The sequence below is a fragment of the Saccostrea cucullata genome, unplaced genomic scaffold (assembly GCF_032062105.1).
Source record: "Saccostrea cucullata isolate Sc308-1 unplaced genomic scaffold, CSIRO_AGI_Scuc_v1 ctg2354, whole genome shotgun sequence".
In the NCBI taxonomy this organism is placed as follows: Eukaryota; Metazoa; Mollusca; class Bivalvia; order Ostreida; family Ostreidae; genus Saccostrea; species Saccostrea cuccullata.
In genome coordinates, this window is record NW_026925533.1 from 125,120 (window position 1) to 151,015 (window position 25,896).

Genomic DNA, 25,896 nt, shown 5'->3' on the forward strand with positions numbered 1-25,896 from the left:
TTTAAAAGTCAGGACTGACATGTGTTGTAACAAGAAAACGAATATACTAATCAAGCTTTCTCCGATGTCCAAACATACCATGTCCTTTGGTCAGAAAGCCAATGTCAAGATTTGACAGATTGGAGGCATATATCATTTAATTTATTTGCTTTGCGTATGATAGAACTCCAAATACAAGACAGGCTAATTGATAAATAGTATAATAAGTCAAAGGCCTTGAAGAACTTGACCTTCTCTATTCTGTACATGTACAAACAATAAATAGGGGATATTTAATATTTTAGATCTGGATATGGAATTTATTTCAAGACTTGGAATGTTTTTTATCTTCAGGATTGCAAAGCAATAAATTTTGAGCAAAATATGATTTTGCTTTTTCTGTCTCTTTCTTTGTTTACTTTGGAGCTATAACTTTTAAATTTCATGTGTGTATTTGATATGTCAAGACTTGTGATAAGCCTTTTTTGGTTCCAAATTATTTTACCTCTTCGCCTTAACAATGACATGTGTTCCATATTTGCAGAAACGTTAGCTTGACCATGGTTGCATGCAGTTTGGAACTCATCTATGACTACTACTGGATCTACTAGTGTGTGACTTTCACACAATGATATACTCCGATATGTTTATTCCTTGTGAACAGACCATTTCTTTTGATCTTTTGACCTTCATATGTACCTTTGAGTTTGATCTACTTCTTAAAAATTTAACCTTAAAACTTGACTGTAACTTCTGAACAGTTGGTAATAGGAACTTTATATTTCATATGTGTAATTGTTATTACTTTTGGATGGTTTGTGCATTGGCGGCTTTCATATGCCACAGGTATATTCATTGAGACAAGTCAATTATTTTGGTCACTTGACTTTAAGAATTTGCGATGCTTTTGAAAAAAACATCGCCATAAGCATTACCATAACTTTTTCAGAAACAAATTTTATTGCCCCTCGCTTTCATGAAAGCATGTATTACCTGTTATAAGATATTTTTGAGCATGCTATAATGTTTTACTTCTTGATCTTGGGCTTCAAGTTTGACCTAATAATAAAATGTTTTATATTTGGGGATAAATAGTTATGCATAACATATGACATATTTGACACAACAAAGTATGCCATTAAAGATGGCATCCCATCCACCAAGAAGACAGCGAAAGTAGAGGACAACAATTCGCTTATTTCCCTCTTTTTTCTTGACATGTGTAACAGAATTCAATGTCAAACTGGTAAGCAAACAACAATTGAGCTTAGCACATTTAAGATATAAAACACTGTATGTAATTTGGCGAAACTTGAGCATTCTGTTCGGATGGTACATATGTATATTTACTTCTCTATATATCACAGCATTCAATATAAAAAAAATTGTGTGTGAATGAACATCACTTTGGTATTCTTTCACTATTTGGGGAAAAAAATCATTTTCATAACAGAGTTCTTATAATATTAAAAATTAAGTAAATTACGGTATTTCACTCCTGAAGATGCAATAATAAATGTCTTTGATTTAAGTCTCTGATCCAAGTATCTATAGGTTAATGTCCGTATATTTAGAATTTTATCATCCTGATATGACGTACAGATGCAGTCTAATTAAGATTTTCATCTCCTTATATCCATACTTATACATCTAATCAGTGCTTATTATTAAGCACCAAAAATAACATTCAACCAAAAACAGATTTTTCCAATCGGACATGCAGACAGGGAAGAGACTATATACAAAACTAAAAGTAATATCAATGCAATCAAAGAAGGAGAGTTTTTCCTGATTTTTCATAATGCTAGGATTTTTAGACAATTACAGCATATCAAAACGCAAACAGAAATACATGTACAGAGGTAGACATTGACATACATGCAGTATACAGGGGGAGATAACTACAATGTTTACCTGTCTAGTAGTCCGTTCAGAATACTGAAATATAAGATGGAAACGTGAGTAACATTACAAAAAGCAGGACCAATGTGATTATCTAGCAGCAAAGAAGATAATAAAACGAAAAGTTTGTGTTCTTATCAAATAGCTAAAATTAATGATTTCAACACAAAGTTCATGGTGATACAATAGAGAATTTACATCAAGATGTTGGTATATTTGTCTATTGTAAATTATGACCTTCCAACAAGTATATTTGCAACCAACCAGTTAATTTATTCCAGACTACTGACTTAAACAGAAATATTGAAATGTTTTTCTTGTATTCAATATGCAATTCCAATTAAGGACTTTAGAGGAATTGTCAATAATCGTGGATATTTCAGGAAGAAGATCGTGTATTAATTCTTTTTACAAGATTTCTACCAGACTCAGACAATCTTTAATATTTCAGCACACATGTATTCATTTGATGCATCTGTTATCTAAGATGACATTTATTTAAAACTTAGATCTCCCGCAAACACATTTAAGTTGAATTAGAGACAATATCGATTCTAAAGTTACAGACAATTTGATTATTTATGAACATTAACTATACATAGAAACTATATGAATCCAGGTCTCTAACGTGATGTTTTATCAACACCATGAAGTCTGGATTCACCGCTAAACGCTCCAATCTCGGTACACTGTGACCTGGGAAACTCCAATGGGAATGATCCAAATTAGTACATGTGTACGTATCAGCAGAGAGATCGATAGAATGAAATAACAAACTAACAACAGTGAAAGGGAGAAAAGAGAAGAACGACAAAACAGTGTCGTACCGAGTTGTCTTTCTTAGGTTTAATTCTCATTTATCAACATTCTCCCAGTCTTTTACTCTCACTAGGTCAACATTGTTTACAACGCTATACATGAATATAAGAGTGCTTCTTCAATATGGCTTAAGCTTATTGATACATATAAACTGGAACTGATTTGTACACATTTAAGGAATATGCACTCTTGGTGCTTTATATTTTTGAAATTTGTAAAGTTTATATGTCATTCAGGACGTGGAATTACCAAAGAGAATGTATGTTTAACTATATAGAAGATAGTACCAACTACCGATATAAATTGTATGACAAACGAGACAACCTCAGCTTTTCCCTAACAAAAAAATACTATAGTTAACTATAGTTAGTTTTCACCATAGTAAATCAAAGTTCCAAAGTTTTCGCCATAGTAAATCAAAGTTCCAAAGTTATTACTATAGTAAATCAAAGTTCTAAAGTTTTCACCATAGTAAATCAAAGTTCCAAAGTTTATACCATAGTTATTTAAAGTTCCAAAGTTTTTTCCATAGTAAATCAAAGTTCCAAAGTTTTTACTATAGTAAATTAAAGTATTGAAGTTTGTGTATGTTTTTTTTTTATGAATTTTTAAAATTATTTATCTGTTTTAATGGTAATGATTTGGGTTTGTTTTTTTATCTTATAATAATTTTTTCTCCATAAATGATGATAAATATTGCTTTTTTATCGGTGCTAGTACATTTTTTTTTAAATTAAAATTCATTTCTTGTACTTTGTTCTTATAGCGGAGGGGCCGGGTTTTTCTAACGTTCATTTAAGCTTCAATAAATCTTATTCTTGACATTTCATACAATGTACAGAATGAGAGGCAAAACCATAAATCCACGGGTTTTATAGTACTTAATCAGTTCCAAAGTTTTCGTCATAGTTAATCAAAGTTCCAAAGTTTTCACCATAGTAAATCAAAGTTCCAAAGTTTTCACCATAGTAAATCAAAGTTCCAAAGTTTTTTAGTAAATCAAAGTTCCAAAGTTTTCACCATAGTAGATCAAAGTTCCAAAGTTTTCACCATAGTAAATCAAAGTTCCAAAGTTTTCACCATAGTAAATCAAAGTTCCAAAGTATTAACCATAGTAAATCAAAGTTCCAAAGTTTTCGCCATAGTAAATTAAAGTTTCAAAGTTATTACTATAGTAAATCAAAGTTCCAAAGTTTTCACCATAGTAAATCAAAGTTCCAAAGTTTTAACTTTGGTACTATAGTTAACTATAGTAAACTATAGTTAACTATAGTTTACTATAGTATTTTTTTGTTAGGGTTTCCATCATCAAATTTTCTTATCATTGTTTATGAAGCAATATTCCAATAGCACCTTCCAATGCTGATTATGTCTCCTCACTACAGTAACACGATAATCGCTAGGATGCTTTCAATAACGTAACGATCACTTTTAAACACGGGCAACTTATTGCAGACAAGTTTATGCCACAGGAATATAAAAACCTTGTTTAAAGTAAGCATTTCCTAATTTCTGTGGTTTTGGGGCCATTTTTGCTTGATGTGATTAGTCTGTGTATTTATACTAATTTTGACAAAGGAATTTTTCTTCCCCTTTTCAATACAAAGGGCTGATGAACAGTCATGGCTATGAAAAGTCAAAGAGTTCGTTCACTCTTTTTGGCACCCGGTTTCACCTCTGAAGTTTTCAGGCGTTTGTGCTAAATGCCTCTTTCACACATTGTGGATTTGAGTTGGTGATACATGTAAATATTTTTAGACATATTTCTTTTGGCTATCTCTACTTTTTCATTTCCTAAAAGTAACACTCCGAGTCTGTAAAAGATCAAGCGTGTCCAAGAGGATGGTGATAAACCGAACAGAAAAATTGCACTTATTCTAACCAATTCAAAACAGAAAATTTCATTTTATCTCATCTCGATATAAATTATGTGTATTAACAATCATCGTGTAGAAACCTTTACATACTTCCAAATCTTAGTTGTTCAGGAACATTTCTTTTTCTATGTATTAATGTATTAGACATTTCTTAAAAGAGGTAGAAGTACTGAAGCAAGAATATCAACAGTCTCATTTAAAGTCATCATTTCTTACGGTCTATGGTCGATACATTGAACTTGTCAGTAAATACAAATTTTCATGAAGTCCAATGCTGACTGATGTTTTTCATACTAGTTGTAAGGTTATTATATGCATTGTTACAACGCGAAATGTAATAACAACACGAAACGTAATAAACCTGGATTATTACATTTTGCGTTGTTACATTTTGCGTCGAAATCAACGCAGAATGTAATAACGCAAAATGTAACTACAAGGATTATTACATGCGTTATTACATTTTGTGACTGCAAAATGTAATAACACGATTTTGGGATTATTACATTTTGCGTTTTTACATTTTGCGTTGAAATTAAGCACTAGGCAGGAACGAAAAATGTAATAACAAACTTTTTTTCGTCAGCCAGATTGAGTACAATTTTTAAATAGTGTAGTGGCCGATGAAAAGAAAATAAAACAAAAGGGAAAAAATAGATTTATGCAATTTCTTACAATTAATAAATTTTATAGTATTTTGATTTAATTAGCTTCATGTATTTAAAATCGGATTAACAAATGTATTCAAATTATAGGTGTTGCAAATTAGAAACATGCATCTGTGGGCAGGGTTGTCGGGGGTATTGACCAGTTTGTTTTTGCTTCTTTATACATAAATGCAATGAATCTAAAAAAAATTCTGACAGGTGTACATCTATAGCGAGAAGGGGTTTATTGACAATAATGAAAACATACTGTTCCATGCAAATCTTCAGCATTGCAGACAAGCAAAAACAAAATTCTACATCTCTCTTTCTTTCCATCCTATAATAAAATGGATTGTATCTGCATGTCCACAGTAATACAATAATAAACATACGAAGTAAACACCCAACCCTATTCCTGACCCTCCTCGCTTGACACACACATACACTTATAATTTGTTAACCAATGTATACATGCCGGACATGCATATCAAGAGATTTTAATGAACCTATGGTCAATCTTAAGTAATTAAATATGTGTTATTGGTTAGAAATTTAATAAAACTATCAAAAACATGCCAATCAAGGTTAAATTAATTCTGTATAATTAAGTACAGTGTATTTAATATAACTAAAATAGTCGGAAAAACGATATATTTAGATGCATTAAAGTCCGTTATTTAGCCCTAACGTTGGTACCATTGTTTTATAGTTCTAAATATTTTTACAGCGTGTTTCCCATGTTGATTACATGTATATATTTGAATCAATTTTATTATCTTTTTTGTTAAATGCAATCAAAAAAAATTATTTTGTTTTATTACATATTGTTTCATTACATTTTGCGTTGTCTTCAGTGCAAAAATAAAATAACGCAAAATGTAACAACGAAAAAGCACGTTATTACAATTTGCGTCGAGATAAACGCAAAATGTAATAATCCAGGTTTATTACATATCGCGTTGTTATTACATTTCGCGTTGTAACAATGCATACTGAATGCCTGATGGATTTTTTTCCGTTATCCCGATAATGACAATGAGTATGCGGCGGTTGTGACTGTTCCACAGGGTATGTTCACTCCTATTTAAGACTGAATAATGGACTTTTGAGATTGAATAATCCTTATCTTCATATAAGTTTCAATATGAATATTATCCAAGGAAAATTTTAGAATCTGAGCAAAGAAAGTTTTTCATGTGGAAAAACGCTTCGTGGGCAAGACTGGTCTTAAACTTTGGATAGCATCAGGTCCTGTAGCCACAAAAGTTAGATGAACTCACTTTTGATCTTAAATTTATTTTCTACCATGAATTGCTTTGGTGTAACTGAGATTAATTGCTTTGGTAAAGCTGAGACTGAGATAAAGAGTTACCTCGTCTACGCTTTATTGCCCCGGAGCCAGGACACAAGATAGGACTGGCGTTTTGAAAAAAATGATATTTTACAGGAAAATTTTTTATATGTACATATACATATATGTAGTATTTCATTCTTTTCTGCTATCATGAGTACAAGTAAATAGCACTTCACTGACTTCTTTATGCTGATTTAATATGAATAAAATAACGTTGCTAAGGACATGGTATGCAAAGAGCCAGGTTTTGCCCTTGGTAATGGTATGGGGTGTGCTTTACAACGATGTAATAGTCGATATTTAAATCTGTTTGAATGATTATAAATAATATGTGAATACAGAATTGCAATTCTTTATGTTTTTCGAGATAAAAAGCACATCAAACTTGAAAAAAAAAATTACACCGGAATTGAGAAGATTTTATGAAATGCCATGCTTTGTCGATATTTTTCTTTTCTTTTTTCTTTCTTTTTTTTTTTTTTTTTTTTTTTTTTTTTGCAACAATGTATTTTTTGTCCCCCCCCCCCAAAAAAAACCCTGATTATCACACGCAATATTTCAAGTAATTATTTATCACGCAAACATAAACAAACAATCACGCTGTATTAAACCCCCACCCACCTCAGTTGCGACCGAATATTAAACGCACAGTTTTATAGAAAAAGATGAGCATTTACATTAAGTTATAAACATTTTGCTTCATGTAATAGAATATTCAGAATGCAAAAAATAAAGAAACCAAATTTATGTTACATAATGTTTAGAAATATGATCAGAAAAAAACTTTACAATTCTAAATGTCATTAATGGTTGTCTCTTTTTAGTAGGAAACTCTAGGGAAATATCAATATTGATCAATTAAAAAAATGGTTTTCCGTGTTTTGTGAACTCGTGTTCCACGCTTCACTGACTCGGTAGACAATGTGTCACTATTTGTCAAACATTATATCATAATAAAAAGTATTCTTGCATGTGCTCTCTCTCCATCTCTCTCTCTCTCTCTAACAAACTGATATCCTTTGAAAAAGAAATATCACCCTCACACATGATAACAAGACTGGTAAACTGCAGCTACTAGTGACTAGAGAACAGTGATTTGAAAATTCTTCCAAGGTACTTTTGGTGTGTTATAAATTTGATTTATTTTTTGTTTCTGAATTTATGCTGTAAATTTTAACAGGATAGCAAGGAACCATAAACTAAATTAAAAAAAAAAACAAGCTAATTCAGTGAATTTGTGTCCCCCGCTGAAGGAAAAAAAAGAGGAAGATGCTATCAGATGGGGAGCTTTGTAGTTTTACTAGTTAACCTGCTAGATAAAAATACCAAAAATGAAAGAACAAAATACCGACTACGTTATTAAAGAATTCCCACTTGACGAGTAGAAGGAAACAATCAACTGAGCAGTACAAGGAAGAAATCAAAACCAATAATTGTGGGGTGAAAGTGTCTGTCTACTTCATAATGATTGCCTTTTAACCACTATCTTAACAATAAAATAGCTCTATTTTATACACGATTCCATCTGTGTCTCTTTTTCATTATTACCATTGCAACATTACTAGCAAAAATGACACTAGACTTATTAAGTTACATCTTGAAAAACTTCTGTTTGTGTTAACAAGCAGCCAAGGAAAAGCATACCAAACCAAAAAAAAACTGAAGATGCTTGATATATATCTAATAAATGGACATGATGAATATATTAAATTTGCGATACAAAAAATACATAGATTCATTCCAAATGTAAAGCACGAACATTTCATTTGAAAAACAAAATAGAAGCATGATTTAGTTCGGAACATTTTCAAAACAGCTTGTAATACTAGCATAGCTAAGACTCAATATAATTAATGAATTGCATAAAAGTGGACTAAGTCGGAAATCTTTACACGATAAAAAAAGCAAAGAACACATCTCATCCACCGCAAAATTTTAACACGCATAAATAAAGTTCCTACCGAGTTTCACACTAACTAAATACTATTATAGATTTTTTGTAGCTTTTGGTGAAGGCAAATCTCATTATCAATTTCAAAGCAACTAGGAATTACACTGGAACGTTGCAATCTAGTCATTGTCAATGACATATATATTAAAACTGAAACAGAACATTTCTTTTTCCTTGCCATACGAATAACTCAAGATGACCTTTTCTACTCAATTTCTTAGAAACCAAACAATGTTTTTGAGTTGATTATTTAGTCCTTCATTGTCTTTTTTTTAATTGAAGACGAACTGTATCACATTGGATCTGCCAAATTTTGAATTCATTCACACCCCCTTAAATTTATGAAATTGGGTTTCCATTGGGACGTTTTCTGGACACATAAGTGTAAAAACTGCAAAGAAACTTTTTTGAGCTCACCGAGCACAAATACTGATACTGAAAGGTGCTAATGTACTATTTGTCAATATTTGAGGCCCTTTACCGGTATATCGTGACTTCTCTACATGAGTGAAAAAATTTCGATTGGGACGTACAATAATAGCATATAATCAATTAAATCATGTACAATTTGCTTGTTAAGTAAATTCCACAACATAAATTGTAAATTTTATAAGTATTGTGTAGTTACGTTAAAACCACAAGAAATATACACTTCATTTGTGTAGATACACATGTATAGATCTCAGTGAGAGTCTCAAATCTATCATATGTTAAGAAATCATGTTTGTTTACTAGAAATTTAATTGTTACCAACATGTGAATCAAATACATTTGCAGTAGCATTATATTCCTATATTTAGATGATTAACAAAGTTTTATCTTGGTGTTTTCCTCCATGCTAAGGTAAAGCAGATTCTTTAATTGTTGAGGTTTTTTGTCAGTAAACCTCAAATTAACCTTTCAGAAATAATATTCTTAATTGGGTTCTAAGTCGACTTTGAAATTCTTACAACTATTGTAATCTCCCTGTAAGCCTGTCAAATGGAAATAGTGTCTGTACTTCCTAAAGATTTTTTTAATTAACTGCCTCATTCCGGTATCATTTGTAGACCAATTACCGAGAGAAAAAAATCCATATTTTAAAAAAAACCACAAGAATTAGATGTATTGAACTTGGAATTTCTTTGATCATCTTCTGACTAACACCAGGGGCTTTATTTTATGTGTAAGCCGACTAGTGGACACCAGACATATTGATTTAGATCATTCTCCAGGGACATTTTCTTCTGTTTCTTACATGGAGATAGACTGCTATGTTCTTTAAAGGTTCCTAATTGGTTCAATTATCCAGAATTTCTAATGAAGAGATTTGATTCCTTATCTAAGATCTTGACTCTTAGTGATGTCTTCTGTCTGTAGCGGCGTTGTCCTACCGGTAATACTATACATCTATTTTATGGTCAATAGACTAGGCTATTTTTTTTCTGGGAAGAAACTGAAAACAGGAATGATTTTATTGCCCGAGACTATTGGCTAAGGGCAATGGAATACATTAGGCTGTTCCCAGCACTCAGGGAAAATGCACTTGTCCTTTGACTGAACATGTATTTATCTGCTAGGAGCTGTTGGTCAAAAGTTGGTTTGTCCGAAATTTACCAGGAATTGCCGACTGATTCGCATTTTGTAAATATATACATTTATTTATTGTAATAAAGCAAAGAAGTAAATTAGATGCTGGTCAATTCTGCAATAAACAGAAAAAGTGTTTGATTTGCAAGTTTATTTTGACGCAAATTTAATGCAGTGATCCGTTTCGGATAAGACAGTGTTGATAATATGAAAACATAGGTAATCAAAGATTACGAAGCTTACCTCGACGATTGTTATCAGTTTAAGTAATGCAATTCCTACATTATATTTTCTTAATATTAAGTATTCATCCCAACAACTATATTCTTGCAAGTTGTGTTTAACTCTTTACATGGCATATACACATTTCTATGCGTGTAGTGTGAAAAACGTGTATTGTGTAAACAAATATTCATAACTGTTAATACTGCAGATATCAAGGACTTCAAGTTCATTTGGATTGATCTGTTCCCAAAACTTTATCCTGGTCTCTTGTATGGAAAATATAGGTCAGATCCAGCATCCGAAGCAAGTCTGATAGTGTCCATCCTAAGATGCATCATCCATGCAAGTTTGGTTTAGCTAGGGTTTGCAGTTACTTGGAGATGAAAATGTAGGTCAGATCCAGCATCCGAAGCAAGTCTGGTAGTGTTCATCCTAAAATGCATCATCCATGCAAGTTTGGTTAAGCTAGGGCTAATAGTTACTTGGGAATGAAAATGTAGGTCAGATCCAGCATCCGAAGAAAGTTTGGTAGTGTCCATCCCTAGATACATCATCCATGCAAGTTTGGTTCAGATAGGGCTTATAGTTACTTGAAAATGAAAATGTAGGTCAGATCCAGCATCCGAAGTAAGTCTGGTAGTGTCCATCCCTAGATACATCATCCATGCAAGTTTGGTTTAGCTAGGGCTTATATTTACTTGGGAATGAAAATGTAGGTCAGATCCAGCATTTGAAGTAAGTCTGGTAGTTTCCATCCCTAGATACATCATCCATGCAAGTTTGGTTTAGCTAGGGCTTATAGTTACTTGGGAATGAAAATGTAGGTCAGATCCAGCATCCGTAGCAAGCCTGGTAGTGTCCATCCCTAGATACATCATGCATGCAAGTTTGGTTTAGCTAGGCTTATCGTTACCTTGGAATGAAAATGTAGGTCAAATCCAGCATCCGAAGCTAGTCCGGTAGTGTACATCCCTAGATATATCATCCATGCAAGTTTGGTTCAGATAGGGCTTATGGTTACTTGGGAATGAAAATGTAGGTCAGATCCAGCATGCAAAGCAAGTCTGGTTGTGTCCATCACTAGATACATCATCCATGCAAGTTTGGTCCAAATAGGGCTCATAGTTACTTGGGAATGAAAATGTAGGTCAGATCCAGCATCCGAAGCTAGTCTGGTAGTGTACATTCCTAGATACATCATCCATGCAAGTTTGGTTCAGATAGGGCTTATAGATACTTGGGAATAAAAATGCAGGTCAGATCCAGCATCCGAAGCAAGTCTGGTAGTGTCCATCCCTAGATGCATCATCCATGCAAGTTTGGTCCAAATAGGGCTTATAGTTCCTGTGGAATGGACCTGCTCCAAAAACTTTAACCTGGTCACTCATCTGGAAAATGTAGGTCAGATCCAGCATCCGAAGCAAGTTTTGTAGTGTCCTTTCCTAGATGCATAATCCATGCAAGTTTGGTCCAAATAGGGCTTATAGTTCCTGTGGAATGGACCTGCTCCAAAAATATACATTGGAAAATGTAGGTCAGATCCATCATCCGAAGCAAGTCTGGTAGTGTACATCCCTAGATGCATCATCCATGCAAGTTTGGTTCAGATAGGGCTTATAGTTACTTGGGAATGGACTTGCTCCTAAAACTTTAACCTTGACGCAAACGCTAACGCAGTGATCCGGGGGTTTAGCATAAGCTCATCTCGACTTCGTCGAGGTGAGCTAAAAAGTATAACATAAAATAGCAACATTGAATTTCACAGAGACGTATTATCATGAGATCGGATTACAGAGTATGCATTGTAAATTTATATATGAAATGTCTTCTTTACTAAATAATTTATTGATCAACAAATGTTGTACTTCCGGAATTCGTTTTTTCAATGACTTGTTTACATATAAGAATGCTTTGTAGATTTTTGAGATCGACTACCGTTGGATATAATAAACTTTTTTATTGTTAACTAAACATGTTTATGAAATAAGAATATTAATCTTCATAATTTTGTTCTACTAAAAAGTGTGTCTGGGTTTCATCTTACATTGTAGTTTGTTTTATAATTAGATGTCATTCTGTATGGTCCATGCTTGAAGAACTCTCTTTCTCTCTCTTTCAAACTAAAAAAACTTGAAAAATACTTCAATAATGATATCCAATGACACCTGAAACCATTCCTAAATAAAACAGAAATAACGCATTTTTTTTTCAAAAACATGGAAATACGTGCAACTTAAAAGGGTTATCCAAACTCTCAAAGAAAAAAAATTGTCGAAATGTTACGAAGCCGTGCATTTATTTGATGAAATAATGATCTTCAAGATATCAATCAATTACATGTATCAAATATCCATCCGTCATCTGATTAATATACAGCGGAAAGGAATACGTTATCAATAACATCAATATATACATGGTCGTTGCTGACTTTGAGAATCAGGATATAGCTTTTAAGCGATAACATACTAGCTAGTCTTGCCGATTGTTAAACGGAATCCTTCTTGTTCAAATTGACAGAACTTTCTTTTTTGATAACGATAAAAGACACAAAATGTATCTATTTAGCATTAGATTACTTTATTATAATTGCATAAACTTTTTTGTTGTTTTCAAAGTTTCTCAATAATGCCTTTACAATACAAGAAGTAGTACATAGAAAATGGAGAACTGAAAAAGATAATTTTTGAACATATAAAATCAAAAATGCCTTTATTGTTTATATCATAGATATTTTATACTTTCATTATTTACGACTATAGATCTAAATGCAAGTAAAGACATCAGTAAAACACGCTTATACGAAGTACCAGGGACTGTCGATTTTTCTTGAGCGTAATTCGCTATATATTCCTTACGTTTATATAGAATACAAATTCAAGTCGAAGGGAATGAAAATCACTTCGCTATAAGCGTCAATACATTATAAACGTGTTCGCAATAACCGTTTCTACTGTGTGTGCGAACCAGAACTGGGTCAAGTGAAAAGAACCTACGTTCTTAAAACATTTTTCCTTTATTGATTGCCCCTCCAGAGGTGCGATTTTCCCCCTTGATTTTCGTTCCCAATTCACAAGTCTCCTAATTTCTCCCTGCTGAAGCAAATTCAATGGATGTCATTTGCAATGGAATAATTAGAAGTGTTATGTCAATGGAAACTGAATGGAATCCACATTGAAACTCAAATTCATTATACACAGTGCTGACACCTTTATGACCATATTTTTTTTACTTTCAAAGCCGCGTGTGAGTTTCTCATCATGAGAAATCATTCTCCCCTGGTTTCCTTGGGTTGAAAAACAATATGAAACCTTAATATAGAAGTTTCATGACATAGACCTTCAAAACTTACCAGGTATCACATACAGTGGAAGTACTGTGAAGCTTAAGTACCCCTTTAATTTCATGAGTTTTGAAACAACAGGGATAGGAAGTCAACACAACCCTTGATGGAACAAACCAAAATATGACGCATATTCGAATGATAAGACCAAAAATATATATTGCTGCACCTACTCAAATGTGACTTTAACTCCGACCAAAACTAAAAAGACTGAATACAATTTACAGTTATCCCTCAGAAAATTATTTCAAGCAATAAAAACCTGTCAACATATAACACAATATGGATCTATGGAAATGTCTAAAGTAAATACGGTGCGGAGAAGAAGAAAGCATGCCCTGATGACTGGTTACAACCACTTTTTTTGCAAGTTTAATAGCATGCATATTTTTTTTCCTCCTAGGAAACTCATATTCTAGAATTTAAAAATAGTTTTCCCATTAATACGAATCTGGAATCAGATTTTGGTTAATTATCTAAGTGAAATATTTTGTTGTAAATTTTGAATTTACTGGCTGGCAGTAAATTGAGAATTCACAACATGGCAGTATAAAAGCCCTTTAGGATATAATATACAAAAAAATGTTTAACATTAGCAGTGCAAACTATAAAACGCTCATTTTCCCATTCATTTTTCGAATTTTGAATGTTCCATAAAGGCAATGACGTTTAGCAATAAAAAAATTCTTTTACTGTACAGTTTATATTCATGAGACTTAATGTGTGTTTTTGCTTTGTAAATTGAAATATCATTTGTGATATCATATACCAAACGACTAGATTATCTCAATATGACAATATATCTTGAACGATACATGTTTAAGATTTATTAAATTGGGGACTTAAAGAGAGGGTCATCAAAATATACCAAACAACTTTAAAACAAAAGAAAAGCAATTTTTGAAAAGGAATTCTCCCAAGACACAAAAGTAGAATATATTTTTCAGATGTATTATTTTCATTTGATACAAGTCATGTAAAAAGGAATAGCATATAAGGAAATTTTTTATCAAAGAAAAAAGTTACAAGTGTATTTGGGTAAACCTTACAAAAACCCTTTCAAATAAAGTTAAAAAAAATGTCTCTCTCGGAAAATTTGTTTTTAAAAATGCATTCAAATAAATTCATCAAAAAATCAAACACACAGGTATTGACTTAAATTATGTATACTCGAAATGGAACTAATATAGGTTATTTAAATACTATCTATCATGATATTTTCTATTTACTTAAATGTTAAAACAACTTACTATTTTTTTTAAATGTGGTTTCTGCTAAAAGAGACTACAGCTTGGCAATCAAGTGGATGATATATTCCTAATATAGCTGTCTTGCAAATAAAATCCCCCTTTTCCTTAATCAATCATAGCTTTCTGACATATGTATCAACAGGGCAAGGATAAGCATAGCAAAAAGCCAATTTGTTGGTTTTTCTCCTCCTGAATTATCAGCTCTTAGCCACGGGGTTGCGTGAAACATTGACATTACTGTATACCACAGTCTAATTTGTTCTGAGTTTGGCTTCCATCCATCAGTAGCTCTTTTTACTGTTAGAGAAGAAACATGCTTGAAAACTTAGCGTCAACATCTGTCATCTGGCAAAGACCATTTTCATAATAATGTAAAGCTGTTGCAGCGATTTCTAAAAGGATTTTATAAAATATTTTAATTTGAGCGTGCGCTTGTATTTTAATCGAAGTATGAATATCAAATCGATATAAATCTGTATTATTTCAAAACTCTATTAGCTACATTCAATATAACGATGGAAGAACTTAACGCTATTTCTCTTTTTTGCAATGAAATCTTACAGTAAGTTGCAAAACATCAATTGAACTTACTTCAAGTTATTTACTGAACTATTTGCATGTGTTAAAAAATGATAAATGTGATGAATCACATTTTTGTGATGAACCCATAAACTGGCTCTTTAGTCTTCGCTTTTCCAGTAATTATCTCTGAAAATACTGTCTTACACATCGATTGTCCCCATATCAGCATCGTATCCTACAAGTCCCTGGGTAAAATGACGGTCAAAGGCATTAGAAATGACAATCAGAGGTACCGTAGTGTATAATCATCACTTAAGCATGATCCGAGGAGAAATGATATAGCAATTGATGATGTACCATCTTGGTTAATTCTTATTTTTATACATATTGTGTAGAAAAATGGATCTGGTTGCACCAAAAGGAGAATACATTTAACTGCCATTCTTTAATCTATTATCTTTCTACTAAAGAAAGTACCACCTGAATGTACTGTTAGAATAATGAACGCCAACATTTCTGTAGAAGTGTCAACAATTAGTTAAGTTTAACGATTTGATTTTATCATCACTCTGACTAAATGCAGAACAGTTTTTCGACTGAGATTTTCAAGGAGGTTGATATAATTTTGAAATACACAAAACTAAATTTGTCTTTGTTAGTCTCGTAACAATTAAATCAATCACGGAATCAACCTTAAAAACTATAGCTTCGTGACTCCAAATTCTCAAGGGCATCTTTAATAAGTCATTTCTTTTCAATTCTCCTTGGCACGGAAGTTTTGGTCTATGCAATTTCATAATCCTCTCAACAAAAAGAACACGGAAGAAAGGGATATCGAACATACATTCGGAATGTCCTTGTACCGAAATCAAACTTTGCACAGAACTACAATAATGGTTTCCGCCCCTTTTTAGACGTTTAGCGGATCACTTTTCTTAAATGGTCTTAAACAATAAATTGTTGACTTTTATGGGGTAGATGTTTTCTTCATCAGCTACCTAATTTCATTTTAAAAACCCCATTTCCCTAATGACCATGACTTCACAATGAAATCAAATAAATCAATCTATTTGTCTCCAACTGCATCAAAAAACTCTTTTATTTCCACTTAATGTTAGAAAATCAGAAAATCAATCCGAACAAGTCCCAGGACAATGAAAGTTTGGAGAGGCTTAGGTAAAATCAAAGACGCGCGATTAGTATGAAAACCTCCCGTGAGCTTATTATTGATTGCATGCATGAGAATGATTGAGATCGATGTCCTAATTTACCTGGATGTCCCTGTGTTGATGCAAGACCAAGCCATCCTGAGGTCAACTCAACCAAAGTAGGGAAAAAATATCACATCAATATATATTCCAAATACTTCATGGACATCACGAATAAGATCCAAGTGTAACTCTAGAAAAGTCCGTTCGGTATTTGTTACCAAGTTATAGTATGTACCAGTTGCACTCCACAGAATTTAAGTTCTGTTATCGCCTGGAGAATCACAGGACTAAATTATGCATCACTGATTGCGATTCACCATTAGCGATAATAATATCATTTGATGTCACCTCGATACTCCAAATGAGTCCCATCTCGATGGCAACAGTAATATGTCAAAGCAGAAAAACTGCATATCAGTTTCTTCACCTTCTAACTGTGACGCTTACCAAATCCAGTCACAGGATTCTAAGAGATACATTTTTCTTCCTGAAGACAAATGCTTTCTTTTCAAAATCAATAGGTAATCTTACATTAATACCATTAGACGTTTGGATGACTTAGTAACTAAAGCCTTTCCTGTGGATAAGAACAAATGGCATTCCTATATATATAACCTGCTTCCTTAAAGTTTAATGACAAGTCCAATCCAATTAATAGTGTCTTATCGATCACTTTAATTTGTAGTGACATGGAATCCGGATGGTAATGCATTGTTATGTTCCATCTAAAAACAGTCCATTCCATAGGAGGATGTGACTATGTCTCTTCCTAACCGCTGTGGAAAGTATCGAACAAAAATAACAGGCAGTGGTTTCAACCAGATAATAAATCCCCTATTACGTGATTTATGCATGATATTTAGCATTAACAAAATTACTGCCAGACCAGCAGCATATCGGGCCCCTGAAAGAAGAATATTAAAATTCCCAAACCTGCCACAATATGTCTAAATTCCCTTTTCCTCAACAGTCACTAGCTTTTTTTTTTTTTTATTCTTTCTGCATCCCAAAATGTCAATAAAACGCCAACGTGCCTGAAAGAGTCTTTCTATGTTGAAGTAGAACTAAGCCTAAATTCTTTTGGTAACCATCTAAACTTGATGACGATGATAATTTTCATTTTTCCGAGCTGTTTTACAAGAAAAAAAGCTTCCAAACACTATCAACTGTACATAATCCCCAACACTATGTATTGATCAGATCCCTCTCTCCTTCAATCTTTGTATAGATTGTAACATTCGATATGTAGCCCCCAAAGAATATAAAGGCAGCATTAGCGACAATATAAAAAGAAGAAATCAAACTGATAAAAGAAAAGCATTGTCTGTTCTAAGGTAATTCACTTGATCGAAATCATGCAGTGGCAACCATTTTTTCCATACTTTATCATCAATATTTTTTGCCATTTAATGGGTAGCTTCAGTATTAAGACATGTGTATTTTATATTGATTCCATTTTTATTGTTTCATGCTACGAGTCATATAGTTGTAAGATGCAATACAAGTTAAACAGCCTTAAACTGAGACTTCCCTTTTGAAAGAATGCATTTTTGGTAATTTAAATGTTTACAAGTCAACAAGTATTCAGTTAATCGTCGAATGGTGCGAGGATAGGTTTGTGAAACTGTTAATTGGTATAATAGTTTTGTACTTATTTTAGGGGAAAAAATGCAATTATTTTCTTCTTCAATGACTTTCAAGAGTACACTTTAAAAATTTATTTATTTAATTATTTATGGATGGAGTGGGGGTTCAGTGCCTGATTAATCAGCATAGAATTAAATTTGGAAATAGTTTAATGATGAATATTTGATAATTTTTTTTTTAAAGTTTGCTCTACATTTGACTATGATACTTCTTTTTTCAAGGATAACCTTAATAAAGTGGCTGCATATATTTAATAATTTCAAAGAAGAAGCTTGATGTGAATTCTTCTGATAAGTTCAAAGAATGCAAGTCCAATGCACATAACGCATATACAAAATGAAAGAAAAGAAAAAAATAAAACTATATTTCTCTACAGTCATGTATGTAGTGTGATTACAAGTATATCGGTGTGAACGACCCCCTTTATGCTTTCTTCACATGAAATTTATCCTTCTTTACAACAATAATAAAATAATGATAGTATTAACCAAAAACAATATTAAACATAAAAAAAGCAATATCTACATTTTATTAACAAAAAAGAAGGCATCAACCTCCTCCGAGGGATTCTTAAATTAATGTGAATGGTCTACTGCGACTTATCGTACTTACGTTAATTATGCATGACCACAACACCACATTGAGAGAGAGCTAAAGCACAAACATTTAAGTACACTTCCTTATACTTGCAACTTCTCTATAAAAATCCAATAAAAGAATAAATATTGATTTATATCTTTGACTATATATATTTTTACATCTACAAACAATTCAAATCTTTGATTAGAGCATAAATATGGAGCCCGGAATTCCAGAGGTGGGATATTTACTATATATGTATAACTTTACATCTTCAATTGTTAATTACTCTTTTGGCAATCACTAATTATAATTATTGTGTATATTACAAGGAAAGGTTTTTCTAAGTTGTAAGAACTTGTTACCAACCTCTTTGTATGAATTATACAATAAAATATGTTCAAAACAACTATTTACTGTACTTTATTTTATGAATACCTGACTTACTTGGTTAAGAATTGGTTACCACATGTACATGTAAGTTATAGATTCTGCAGAATATTTAGCTAACTATACATGCTATTTTCTTTTTTTCAGGTTAAAGAAGCTCTAAACACTAATGGAAACTGTTTAAGGCTCAGAGAAAAATATATCATATAAAGATATGCAGATTGAGACTTTTTCATTCATTTAAAACATAGGGTGCGTGCCTTATTTGTGCAAGAAAAATTTTCAAAGACAATGAACTATTTGTGAGCGGAAATCACTGTTGTTTACTTACATTGGGAAAATTAATGAAAATAATTAATTAAATTTCTTACTCTTGGTCTTATATAAATATGATTTCTTTCGTCTGAGGAACGAATTAGACAGAAATCAATTTCTACTTGGTGTGATAATGAATGACTTTTTCGGAATTACAAGGTTTTCATTCGAATACCTAGTGAATATCACGTGGTTCTTTAGAACCGGTCTCGTTAGCAAGGCTATATAAGAGGTGAACAGTGGTTTAAATACCAGTTTAGGACGACACGTAGAGCACGATAAAGTTAAATTTTATCATGATTTATTCAATCCAACATAAACATGTATATATACAAATTGATTTTAAAATTTTACATATGTTATGTACACTACAAATAAAGCTACTGCGTGTCGTTGCTATGTCCAAACGGTGTGTTTGTTGTTTATTGTACTTTCATTTGAAAGTAATGAATGGATTTAGAATAGAATATTAAAAATATTTCAATCTATTATAAATTACGTAATTAATGATAAATAACTGGTTTTTTTTTAATTTTACCCCTACGGGCAATCACTCTAACTGTATAAAACTACGCAATAAATAGAAATCTTTTGTGTACAGTGTTTAGAGCGTCCTCAAGTAGTAAATAAGTTTTTTTTACATGTAATAATAATTTAGGCTATGTAAGCGGTAACAAAAACTGACCCTTATTACGAGTTTTGTTAACCCTACTTAAAAAGGTATACTTTTATCTCCAGATTCAATATTCTTCCTGTTATGTTTCGAATCGGATAGGCAAACACACTGTAAGCTCTGTTCAACAGAATTTGTTTCCATGCTACATTTGTATATGTCTCCTTGGGATGCCGTTAAGATGCCGTTTTAATTCAATCGTGCATCAATGTGCATTAGAGTCTGCACAAAATGCGACGGTTTCTGCCAATTCTTATGGCAGAGTCAGATTGATGTCTTGGGCCATGTGCATAAAGTCTTCTTAACAAAAGACTCAGACGTTCAGAAATCTACCTTTCTCCTGCCATCCTTATTATTAATTAAATACAAGTTTTTGTCCGGTTCATTATTCTATTTTTTAAAAACTTAAATGAAAAATTAAGTACACGTACATGTAGTATGCAGTTAAACTTATACATTTAACTTGTATAAGTATGTCTAATATTTATATTTTCTTCAATATTTTTTTACATGCATTTAATTATCTTTAAATATACCAGTATCTTTTTAACCATTGAAAAATGATGTCTTTGTACTTATAGCGTTGGTTTAGAATCTTAAAGTGTTAAAATAATGTGTCATGTCTTTCTCTAAAGAAACATTCATTTAAACAAAGGGATCAAAAAAATCAAAATGTTTTTATCAAATTCCCCCTGTTATAGGCCAAAATTAAACATAAAGCGAAAATAAGTAAATGAGTGTATCGATTCGGTAATTTTACCATGAAGAGCGTGTTCACGTCATGTATTATTCTCATTTATCATATCAACTTCATCGGATGACCAAAAGCACATTTAATTGATTGTCTCCAAAGGACAATGACATGTTCATGTCTTCCCTGCTTACCAAGATACTTCTATTAATTGGCCAACTCTACACATTTGCATGAGGTGTCGGGCTCAGCCTTGAGGCGAACCATAAGAAAATGTGTAAATGACCGTCAACTACTTTGACGCGGACTAAAAATGAAACATCTTCTCTCTTCTTCATCGGGAGAATCGTATTCGATTCTTTGCCACTTTACGTAAAACCTCAAACATAGGTGGTGACTTTCTTTCTTCAATAAGCCGGCATAAGGTATGGAGGTCTTACGGATGAGACTATGAAAACCAAGGCCCATAATCATATTTAAAGAACCCTCACTGCTCAATAGCCTTGAGTGTTTAAATTTGAAACCCTTCAACGGTATATATATAATGGCGTCCCAGTAGGAGTTCAAAATTGGATTCGACCTTACACAACATATACATGTAAAATCAATGACTCTTTTGATAATTACTTACCTTAGAAAGAACCTTACAGTAACATTCATTCTTTCTTACCAAAAGCACAACAAGAGATAGAAATTTGCATTTAGGTTGATTAACTTTTTGAAAGAAAAAGGAGAGCATCCACTCTATTTATAAAATCAGGCACGTAGCATCGTTTTTGAAAGTGGGGGGGCCAACCTCATAAAAATTTTTTTACTTACCTGAAAAAGTTGACAAGCAAAAAAAAAAAAAAAAAAAAAAAAAAATTTAAAGTTACACAAACTCGAAAATTATTTCGTGGGGGGGGGGGGGGGGGGGGGGGTAGTGGCCAACTTTTCAAAGCCAACTTACCATCACTTCCAATTTTTTCCTTACAAACCTTGCTATCACTATACGATGGTCATAAAGTGGGGAGGCCAACCATCCTATCACTGAACATTTACTACAGTAAAGGTTATGTTGGGGAAAAAATGAAATTTCTGATGCTACGTCCCTGAAAATGCATTAAATGGCATTTTTCAAAATAATAGTTAAATGAAAATTAATACTTAAAAATCGACATCAAGACAGTCTAATGAGATTACAGTGTAATGAAATCTATGTCAGATTGTATGGCCCTCTTCAAATATCACAACACCCTATTAAATAGCAGTCTATATCAAAATTATGTTAAGAATATCTACATTACTCTTTTTTGAATTATCAAAACAAAAAATAATTTTTATTAACTGCGTACAACCTTTTTTCTCAAAACAAGCAGGATAAAATTAAATATATATGGTTTCTAAAAAAGACACTGCAAGCTGCAAATGATTACAAAGGGCATTTTACAGAGTGTATAATAATTCTTTAAACAAAAAGCGCCAGATATAATGCAAATAATTATTTCATAATAGTGCAGCCTTTATTCAACCCATTTTCTTCAAGCAGCAACTATCGCTATGAATTTCTGGTTTACTTGGATAATATGCCATGCCATTAAATATGAAGGTAACAAACAGGAATCAAAATCAGAGGGCCATTGAAACTATATACAATTCATCGATTTCCATTGTATCCCCTCATTAATATCTATAGATCAAAGGAAATTAATTGCTCTTTAAACAGGCAAACTACTAGGTGAAATCGGACTGTAGACTTTACTAATAGACATTTCCTTATGCCAGTCGTACATAACGATGTATAATGATAGAAGAAAACAACCAAATGAGCAATATCAAAATCAGTTAGAAATTCCCCTCGACAAATTTAATGAGACGTACCAATTTGCTGCAGACAAGAACATTTCTTTTTATGTTCTTACAATATCTGATTGGAATAGTTTCTCATTTAACGAGGACAATCAAATTATCTCAAGCATCTTCCTCCTCTATGTGTTTTTATTCTTTGTCACAAAATGCTTCCCATACTGGTGTGAAGAAAATCTATTCTCATGAGAAAGAGAAGACAAGCCCCATGTTCAAATTAAATCAGGAAGAAGAAATCGACAAATTTATCGTTACAGTAACAGGGTTTCAAATAAAAATTCGAGTAAAAGAATTTGCCGTGACAGTAATGAGAATAATCAGTACAAATGAACTAATTAACGTTCAATGCCTAAATTATAATCACCACTCCAAAAAAGGGTACTTTTTCTCTCATTGTATTAACATCCTCAACAAAATCAGAGAGTGAAGACTCAATTCTCTTAAACTGGATTTGAATATAGATTTCTGGTTCTCCTTTGACTTTTGACTGTTAACCAATAAAGCAGAGGGTATAGTTTCGTGATGTTTGCATGAATTTCACGTATTTTCACTTCCGTAACACTGTCCATAACATATGACCCACAGAAGAATGACCCTAAAACAAACAAGGGAGTCATCATTATGGAAATTTATGCGAAAATAAACTGTAGTACAGTAAATATGCAGTTTTGAGAACTGAATAATTGTGAGAAAGAGAGAGAGGGGGAGGGGGAGTTATAGATTTTTTTTTGGTAGAACTGTTTACCACATTTCAACAAAAACAGCCAAAAGGCTCAGACGGAGACCTTATTGTCCAGTAGAATTCTTTTGTGCTTTTTCAATGCATTAAATATATATTAACAATTCGTTAATGTCATTTCCCTTAAAGTGCATTTAAATCAAAGCACTTTGCAAAATCACACCCATTAAAAACATAACCATACATTGTGCATAATGTTAAGGAATGATGGGGTCTTGCATCACGTGTGTCAACCCTTTAGCGTAGTGGTCGGACCTTTGCTTCGTGATCGCGAGGCTTTTATACCGTTGCGCGTCAAACTACCATATAGGGTGTGACTTTCTCATCCAAGAATGAGACGTTAGAAATGAAAGTCACGCGTCTTTTGGATTAGACCTTCAAGACAGAAGTCCCTTGTCACGAAAGATGTATGCAAAATGAGTACTCATTGATATGTGACCATAATTACCAAGAATGGGCTAATTTCTTATCATTAGATAAATTCAGTTTATGGTATCTCAAACATTTTGCCCCTCTAAAGAATCGTTCCATACTTCATTACACTCTTGGCTCAACCATTAAATATAATTATCACAGCAGAGATATTTTTTTAAAAGGAGGGGTTTTTTTTTATTTCCTGGAGATAATCAATTTCTAACACCCCATTCTTCCCGAATTTACTCCTCGGATAGTTGCTACGTGTAAGCTCTAGTGCAGCTGATAGTTTTATACATAAATATTTGCAACAAATAACTAGAACACTGAAACATAACACTCTCTGTAAATCTCCTGCTTTACGAGATATGAATCTTAAACTTCAGAATACATTTACAATACGCTGTAAACAGTCTTTAGAATGCACTTCGACTAAACACGTCCAAAGGCAACAAGTAAAACTGATGAAAAAAAATCAATCTATCATTCGGCTTGTGATATAATCTTTATACACTCTCAGATCAAACGATACCCACTGAATATTCCATAGCTTCTGATCTTAACAGTTTCATGTCTGAAGCCACCAATTGTTCAGGAAATGGGGAGAAAATAGGTCAAATTCATAACAGCCAAACTTCACAAATCTTTTTGATCAATTGACAAGAGTATAATCAATCAAATGCATGCGTGTAAACAAATAGAGAATGAGTATAAACCACAAGTATGCACGTTGGAAGTTCGCTATGAGATTGATAAAGGTCCCAAATATTATATAGATTTTCGATGTTGTTTTGGCATCGTAATTGCCTTTTTCCTCGAAAGTAAATAGTATTTAAGAACAGGTAATACAAGCAAACTTTTGTCAATATATTTGAAAATAACAATGTTTTTACAATGTTTTTATCATGTTTTTATGAGTAAAATAAATAAGTTTCACCGTGTAGTTTTTAATTTTTTATTCAAAGGATGACTGCACTTAACGCCGGTGTTTGGGTCTTTTTCAATCTCTGTTATCACATTTATTTTTGTTTTTATTTTTGCCTTAAGTCTTTTCTAATAGAGTTTGGTCTATTTCCAAATGAAAGGCAATGTCATAAAGCTTATAAACGGCGTTGCAATAACATAATTTGTTGTTTTCTTACCCCACCTCTCTGCAAATATCGGGAAATTAGACTTATCTGCCCTTGATTGGAGATAAGATTTATAAATATGCATAAGAGGCGGAGCTAATATTGTGAAGAGTGGTCTAAAATTAGAATGTATTTATATTTGGTGCATTCTCTCTTTCTCTCTCTCTCTCTCTCTCTCTCTCTCTCTCTCTCTCTCTCTCTCTCTCTCGGCATATGTTTGTCAGTATTATTTGTTAAGTTTTCAAATAAAGTATATAACTAATAACAAATAACATCGACCGGTAGAAGTAGCCATTGATAATCAACAGCAATGGCTGATGTCAACAATTCGCGTGTTCGAATATAAGTGCCGACTAGCTCAGTCGGTAATGCACAGAACCGATAATGTTGAGGCCTGGGATCGAGACCCGCTAACAACATTAAGACTTGGTTTACTTTTTCTCTTTTTTTTTAAAAAAAAAAGACAGAAAAACGTCACAATTACTTAAGTTTTTCTTAATTTCTTCTCCCCATAAATTAGCGTGCTGGGGATGGTATGATTTCATTTTTATTTACTGGATCTTACTTTGGATGTTCATGATAAGCGATGGTTCAAAACATAATAAATAAATCTCTTTTTTCTTGTAGACTACGAACATGTAGACATACAATACACTCGAAAATATATAAATATAGTAAAATGAAACGCTTTTGAGATAAATATAAGAATAATCTTACACACAGAGAAAAAAGAATAACACACACATGGGAATGGTTTAAAACAGATATGGACAATCACTATCGCCTAGCAGAATGCGTGTTTCCTTACACGTCACGTGATGGAATTT

The 25,896-nt window shown here is 32.5% G+C and overlaps 1 protein-coding gene across 5 annotated transcripts in view; it reads right to left on the bottom strand.

Annotated features, from left to right (window-relative positions):
- Positions 1–25,896, bottom strand: part of LOC134269138 (synaptotagmin-7-like) — an 82,148-nt gene that overhangs the window by 40,805 nt on the left and 15,447 nt on the right. For 2 of the 5 annotated variants that reach the window (XM_062751355.1, XM_062751356.1), the window contains exon 3: positions 1,894–1,917. The exons of 1 other annotated variant lie outside the window; for it this stretch is intronic. In XM_062751355.1, coding sequence (XP_062607339.1) covers positions 1,894–1,917 — 24 coding nt within the window. Of the gene's footprint in view, positions 1–1,893; positions 1,918–16,706; positions 17,145–25,896 lie in introns of those variants that run through there. 2 more of the 5 variants (XM_062751358.1, XM_062751359.1) reach the window with 2 other exon arrangements.